Source organism: Malania oleifera, chromosome 6 (assembly GCF_029873635.1).
Source record: "Malania oleifera isolate guangnan ecotype guangnan chromosome 6, ASM2987363v1, whole genome shotgun sequence".
NCBI lineage: Eukaryota > Viridiplantae > Streptophyta > Magnoliopsida > Santalales > Ximeniaceae > Malania > Malania oleifera.
The window spans coordinates 95,818,895-95,826,338 of record NC_080422.1 but is presented as its reverse complement, the minus strand read 5'-3'; the positions used below and the strand labels follow the sequence as shown (position 1 = coordinate 95,826,338).

Here is a 7,444-nt window from a genome sequence, read left to right as displayed (position 1 = left end):
GATGTTAGTGGTGCCTGGAAGTTATTTAGCATGATGTTAGTGGTACCTAGGAGTTGTTTAGCATGATGTTAGTGGTGCCTATATAATGACCATTTTCTTATCAATGAAGTATTAGAGTTTTCAATTCAACTTTGTTTTCCCTTGTTTTTAAATTTATCGTTTCCTTCTTTCATTTTACATCAGTTATAGCTAAACTTTTGTAAACACCCAAGACCATGCTTAATTTTAACCACTTCACAAGGGATAGGGAAGGAAAGGATTCATCTCAAACTATATTTGAGTAGGGTTGAATTCTCACCATCCCCTCTCAAACACACAAATTCCAAAAAGAAAAAAAAAAACCTAAAAAGGAGAAACATTTCATTGGAAGTGCAACCTACTCTAGCAGGAGCTATGATTATCAAGTAGGTCGGTGCTTAACTTAAAGACAACAATATTTGACATGATACGGTGCATTGAATTATATGAATATTAGTTAGATCATTATGTTTTCTCATAAAGTCATCAAAATTGAAAATAATTATTATGCCACGAAAAAACCACATCATTCATATGATATATATAATTACTTTGTAATTAAAGAATGATATATTATTGATATGGTGCCAACATGACATGTAAAACCTTTCCATTAAAATCTTCACATATATCTATATTGACAATTTAATAATTATTACAAAATCTCTACGCTCATGTATATAAAGGTATATATAGCCCTAACCCCAATTTTGTAACACACAAAGTGGGGGCAGTATTAATCAGTTGTCGTGTAAGGTAAGCCACAATTCGGAAGTTCAAAGTTCAAACTCAAAAACATCGTCTTCCTTTCTTTTCTTTCGTTTTGCTTTTTCCCACTTCAGCTTCAAATCATATTCTTTTGGAGCAATTTTATTAGAGGATGCTCTGTTTTCTTTTCTGAAGGCTCAACTGTTGGAGAGTGCTTGGCGTGGAGTTGGGGGTAGAATCAGGAAACCAAAGGAAGGTTACTACCAGCTGCTAGTCTGAGCTACTGTTTTTCTTGCACAGAGAGAGAGAGAGAGAGAGAGAGAGAGAGAGAGAGAGATGTTGGAAGGAAAAGCTGTGATAAGAGAAACAGACATGCCAGTGAAGATGCAGATCCAAGCCATGGCTTCTGCTTCTCAAGCTCTTGACCTCTATGATGTTTCTGACTTCATCTCCATAGCTGCGCACATCAAGAAGGTACTTGCTATATAAACAATTTCTTTAATTTTCCTTTCTCTTTCTTGAAGTTAATTTTTTTTTTGTCTGTTGAGTCTATCCGCTGCGCAAGGCGGCCAGTCTAATTTGATGGATGGTAACCATATGCTTATTGGATTTTTACTCTTCTGGTTCTGGGCAAAACCTACATTTGCAGGAATTGGACAAGGTATATGGGCGTGGATGGCAATGCGTGGTGGGTTCCAACTTCGGTTGCTTTATCACTCATTCACCAGAAACTTTTATCTACTTTGCCTTTGAGACCCTCACTTTCCTCATCTACAGGGGACCCTCTGCTTACCCCCATTAGCTTGCTATCATACACACGACCATGAGAGAGAGAGAGAGAGAGAGCTACATGGGTTTGATATATTTTTCTGAATGATCAAAATATTAACAGCAAAGCATTTTAAAATGTGTTCTATATATGTCGATGGCAGATTCTGGTTAATTTTTTTTTTTTTAATCTTCTTCAGACTTTATCAGTGAAGCTTCACACTATCATAAACAATTGTGAACTATATGGATACAGAGCACCTGAAATTATTCAACATCATCTTTAATTTCAGATTGTATGACAAAAACAAGATCCCCAGAAATGCAAAATCCCAAGAAATATAATTTAAAATCTATCCATTCTTCACTCTTACTATTATTATTATTTTTTTTAAATTTCTATAGTCATCACTTTCATATGTGAGATCATCCTCGTATACTTGCAATGTCAGAACGTGAACACCTGCATTATTGAATACTAAATATTGAGCAGCTGTCAGAATCATAGGTTTCATCATTAGTGATTAGAGAACCCGTGGATTGAGGCACTATTAGCTCCCCTGCTCATCTGAAACTTAATTAAGGCATGGCATTTGAATGGAGATTGCTAATTGGGTGGGCTAGTCTGCAAGCATTTGAGGCTTTAGGGTTCAATTATTGAAGATGCTTCAGCTATGCTTTGAAAAAGAGTGTTAAATTTTCTTCATTACCCATTGATATTTTGTTGGGATGAAGCATGAACTGTCCCACAAAAAACCTTTCGCCTCCAGCCAGCAGACCCCACCCTGTCCCATTCGTAGCTTCTCCTTTCCACATATTGGACCATTTAGAAAAACAGAACAGAACAAAAAAAGCATCTGAGTGCAAAGCTCCTGTCAAAACAGGATCTGCTATAATGTTCAAACTAAATCTTACTTTACACATCATCTTTTGTTTTGATTCTCACTGCTCATGATGATGTAGCTAATAGAAAAAGGGCCAACTCAACATTCGCTGAAAAGAATGTTTTTGGTTTTTCCCCTCAAAATTTTCATCAATCTGTTAATCTTCAGCATTTGGCTTGTGAGCACATTTATACGTAACAACACAGATGTGACCTTGAGTTTAGTCTGAAAAAAAAACAGAGAAAATACTTGATGAATTAAAACTTTCAATTTTTAGTTTTTGCTGAGCATGCCTTTAACTGTGCTCACATTCTTCTTCCATGGCAACACTTCCTAGTATGCTATATAACTGATTAGGCCCTATCCCATAGGCATAGGCAACTTCAAAATTAGAGCTCTTACTGTTTTGTGTCCAAAATGACCTAAATGTATTTATGACTTAATAACAGTGAGAATTCCACATATTTGCGATTTAATTTCATAGTTAGCAAATACTCATCAAGCTAATGAGTGACTTAATCTTGAACATGGTCAACAAAAACTTGACCCCTAGGCCAACCAAAACCAAAGCAGATATATTTACAGCAAATAGCAAACCGGCATGCCCAAACAAGCCAGATTCAGGAAGAAAATGGTAGAGCAAAGAATCTGCAAGACCTCATCAATCAAACCAGTTAAAACTAGCCATTCCATCTGCAAGAAACTCCTCGATCAAGGCACTTAAAACTAGCTTTTCTATGTCAACCACAATTCGCTCAGCATCATCCACTGAAAATCCACTCCTCCAACCCAGACTCCAGATGCCACTCCCCACTCCCTTGCGCCCCATATCTCTCTCCAATATTGTTTGGAGATTATCTGCAAGAAGGTTTTCACCAGAAAGCTCACTATAGCTTCTCAAATTCTCAATCCCATCACAAACTTCCTCCACGAGCTTGTCCAGGGAGATGCAGATTCTTGAAACATTTCCCCTGCAGGTGAGTAAGAGAGGATGGACTGTTTGTGAATCTTGAAGGCTTCTAATTTCCATGAGTTCATTTGCGCAGTCCAAAGAGAGCCTTGGATCAAAAGTCTTGAAGTCATATGTTTGTAAAATTATAGGCTGATTCACATTGAGGTCAAATAGCTCCTCCGCATGATTGAAGAATGATGAACTGCTCAAAAGAAAAGCTTTCAGATTGGCTCCGACATTGAAGGGCTTCCTCTCTGCTTCTCTCTGTTTCTCTCGCCCTTTATGTTGGGTGGTCAGGGATGTAACTTCACAAAGATGACTCTGGCCATTACCGGATTTTTCTACAATTTAAGAAATGTCAAGTTATGTAAATGTCTTAATGTGTACATGAAAATATATGGAGGTATTACTAGGTTAAATGCCATGTATTTTTGGATATCACGAGGTGATAGCAAGGAGATATGCCATTTTAGGCCTTTCGGCTAAAGACCAATTATGCATGATGTGATAACAGGGAGAGTGGATACTTTCCATTACATGAATTCAACAAGTAGATGCTTTTCTTTTGAGGCTGATATTTAAGCCATTTAAGATCATCAATGAATCTCAATATTGGATCACATGCAACAATTCATGCAAATGCACATATAATTATGCATATATGTTTACCTCTGTGTTTTCACAGTACTAAATTGATTATCAAATTTTGACCATTGCGTAATAAAGACAAAAGTGTTTGAGGAAGTGGGTACCTTCAATCTTAATTTTAGCGGCATCTGATTGCTCCTTTGCACAGAGTTGTTCTGCAGATGTAGTGTTGGTTGTAATCAAAACATTATTTTCACATGGAAGATCGATCCATTTGGCATCATCTTTGAGCTCTAAGTTTTGAATCTGCATAGAGAATCAACAGCATTAGTTTTTTCATACTAAAAGTTTCCCTTCTTCCACAGGTTGACTGTTGCATCAAAGTATAGTTTTTTCTTTTCCCCTAAATTGGGTGAAGAAAAAGCAAATTAAAACAAGAAAGAAAATACAAAGGGTGGCAAGCATACCAGCAGCAAACAAGCTAAGCAAGAGAAGCAAAAAACTAATACAATTCTAAAAAAACAAAACATAGACATATGTCAAGAGTACAAAACTGATATACCAAAGTGAAGTAATTCCTTTTAGCTGTATTATATAGATGAAGCATAAGGATACTTACAACTGCATTAGCTACTGGCGCCTTCCTGGTTGGCTGCTCCTTCTTTATCTGATTCTTTTTCTGATCATTTGAATCATGCAATATAGTTTGGGTCGCATGTTTAGAGATGGTACATGGTGTAAAATCTTTTCTGGGTATCTGATTGTTCATCTCCATTGATTGATTTTCAGGCTTTCTCGGCTTTCTAGGGGCTGCCTTGGCTTGATCTTGAGTCTTTGGCACATTTTTAAGTTTCAAATCCTCCTGCAAGATTCTCCTTCTATTAATGGGTCTTGCCTTCTGAATCTTATTGGGTTTCTTCTCAGTGGCATCTTTCTTCTGCTGTTGGAGGCTTACAGGAACAGAAACCTTGATCTTATTAGTCGAAGCTCTTTCCTTAGCCTCGACTTGTTTGTGTTCTGGCTTTGCAAGAACCTCTCTACAGTCTTCAGTTCCTTTTTCCTGGTCAAGCTTTTTAACTATTGGAGTCACTCCTGCTTCCAGCTTACCATGTCTGCTGTCATGGTTTAAGTCCCCTTCTTTGCAGCAAACTGTTTTGGTTGGTAACGCTCTCTTTAATCTCAGTTTTCTGAGCACCTCTTTAGCAACTAGAGATTCCTCTTCCCCAATAATCCTTGAAGCAGGAAGTTTCGAAGGTTCTGGATGGTGCAAGCTCATTGGTTTCATAATCACTATAGGCGGGATATCATCAACGGACCGGTGTCTATAATGACGGGACTTGGGTTCAAGCCCTCCAACAGAATTATTTCCCAGAAGTTCTTTCAATTGTACAGTTTTGAATACATCCTCCAGTATCTGCCGCTCCGGTTCATTCTTCTGCTTCGTTGTTGTAGACTTATCAATACCAAAGGAAGGTCTCCTCTGATTTGAAAAATTCTTTGCCTCCAATTGTTTATGTGGAGCAGTCTGCAATGGTTTCGTAGGCATGTCTTCTAGACCCATAAGCTTGGCAATCAAATTTGGGCCTCTTGCAGCCTTCTTCTGTGGAAGGGGAGGCAATGATGGAACAGAACATTCAGTAGAAGTGAAATTGTTGGAGCAACCCATTGAAGAAGACTGGCTTGTGCTTGAGGTGGCAATTTCTGAATCTAAGTCCAGTTTTTTCCGATCAAAATAGGCATTTTCTTCGGTGGCAGTGTCTGACAACAGGTTTTGTCGAGCAAGGCTGTCTCTGACCACTCTCTTGATCTCCTCGAAAGATTTTCTCGAAGACCCATCAGCAGAAAGCCGTGGCCGCTGAAATCCCATTTGCTCATATGGGTCACTGAATTGGTTAGAATCCATTCCTAATTCAATCCCATCTTCTTCAAGCCTCTCTCTCTCAGACTTGTGCTTTTTCTTTTTCTTCAACCCACCCATATACTGTGAAGCTTTCTGCAACTTCCCGAGCATGACGAGGGACTCCTGCAGATCAAGAGCTCCTCTCAGCAAATCTTTTGCTATATCTTTAGTTGGCCCATCAAAGCTCAGCCGCCCTTTAGACCACGAGTCGATAGTATGATTCAGCTTCTGAGCTCCTTTAGGGACGTCCTTGAGTTGAATGGAAGATGATGAGTTGTGTGATCTTTCTCTGATCCCTTCGGAAGTCATCTCCATTCTCTCTTCCTTGTGTGATGATGAAGAGATGTTCAAGTTCTTGGATGTTCTTTGGCTCTCCATCTCGTTCTTCAATTTTTGATGACTAGTTTTTGATTTTCTGATTGTCCCACCCTCAGCAACTCCTTTTGGATCATCGCATTTGACTAGTGATCTGTAGACAGCTGATTTCCGGCTGTCTTGAGGCATTTTCTACTGCAGAAAATTCCATTGACATGGTCAGATGCTGCTCATGCTTATAAAATCAACCAATCTCAAAAAAAGAAAAACTCAGATAATATTTAAACGGTCTTGGATGTTCTAAACAATTTCTTCAATGATATAGAGACAGAAAAGTACTTCACTTGTTCGTCTCTTTACCAGTGGAAAGCACAAGCCACATAAAGAAAGAACCATTTGCCGCCAAAAGGAAATGGAAAGAATGTCCCAAGAATAATCTACATCTCTGGCTAAAGTCTCATTATAGTTGATTCTGGTGTCAATGCACAGTAGTGTGCGTGTGCGTGTGTGTGCGTGTTTGTGTGTGAGAGAGAGCGAGAGAGGGAGATTCAAAGACCAAAAAAAAAATAATAATCTTTTAATGAATTTTATGAAAGATTTCATTTACCTTGAGGGATTTGGGTTGTTCTTCCCTGAGATTAACCCAACTTAATTCTCGCTCTCCCGCAACTCCTGTTTCAGAAATCAAATAAGGAAATGAGGAGATAGGAGAAAATGGAAAGCACAGATGAGAAAATGCCTCGTCGTGTGCTCACGAGGTATTGCTGACCAAAGTCCATTGACAGTTTTAGAGAATTCTGAAATCCTCCATGTGAGCTTGGAAGAAGAAGAAGAGCACACAGCTGGGGAATTGACTTTCTGGTCGGTACCCACTTCAGTTGTTTTCAAAATCATAAGAGAAGTGCGCGTTTGCTGCTTTTTTATTTATTTGTTGGGCATATAATTTATAGTACAATGAGATCGGTGAATGATTTTTGGTATGTAATTTATGGGCTATTGTTGATTCTTGTCGTATGCGTGTTGCAGAGTCCTAGAGACGCAAATCCCTTCAAAAGCATGACGGAGTGCAAACAGTTTAAAAATACAGAAAGTGAGGCTAATGTGTGTTTTGAAAGTTGAAACTACCGTGAAATCCTACGTGCTTATGCATTAAACAAGCAATATCATTTTTCAAGTTCTCTACTTGTGGGCGGCTTAAGGGGCTGTTTGGCAGGCAATATATGGCTTGCAAAATGAGGTTTCCTGCTGGATGTGAAATTGGGGTTAAGACTGTCTGGAAAGCAATTTATGGTTTGCAAAAATATGGTTTCT

General features: G+C 38.5%; 2 protein-coding genes across 3 annotated transcripts; one reads left to right on the top strand and one right to left on the bottom strand.

Annotated features, from left to right (window-relative positions):
• Positions 1-730: 730 nt before the first annotated feature.
• LOC131158841 (dynein light chain 1, cytoplasmic-like) lies at positions 731-1,644 on the top strand. 2 transcript variants are annotated; one of them, XM_058113749.1, is made up of 3 exons: positions 731-774; positions 922-1,200; positions 1,376-1,644. In XM_058113749.1, exons 2-3 carry the CDS (start codon positions 1,063-1,065, stop codon positions 1,526-1,528), a joined length of 291 nt encoding a protein of 96 aa, XP_057969732.1. In that variant the 5' UTR covers positions 731-774; positions 922-1,062; the 3' UTR covers positions 1,529-1,644. The 2 variants fall into 2 exon arrangements, with proteins under 2 accessions (XP_057969732.1, XP_057969731.1); XM_058113748.1 differs by having other exon boundaries at positions 731-1,200.
• A 1,193-nt stretch (positions 1,645-2,837) lies between these two features.
• Positions 2,838-7,047, bottom strand: LOC131158839 (uncharacterized). The gene is made up of 4 exons (XM_058113746.1): positions 6,741-7,047; positions 4,538-6,328; positions 4,083-4,224; positions 2,838-3,671 (listed from the first exon to the last, which is right to left on the bottom strand). Exons 2-4 carry the CDS (start codon positions 6,320-6,322, stop codon positions 3,040-3,042), a joined length of 2,559 nt encoding a protein of 852 aa, XP_057969729.1. The 5' UTR covers positions 6,323-6,328; positions 6,741-7,047; the 3' UTR covers positions 2,838-3,039.
• Positions 7,048-7,444: the final 397 nt, after the last annotated feature.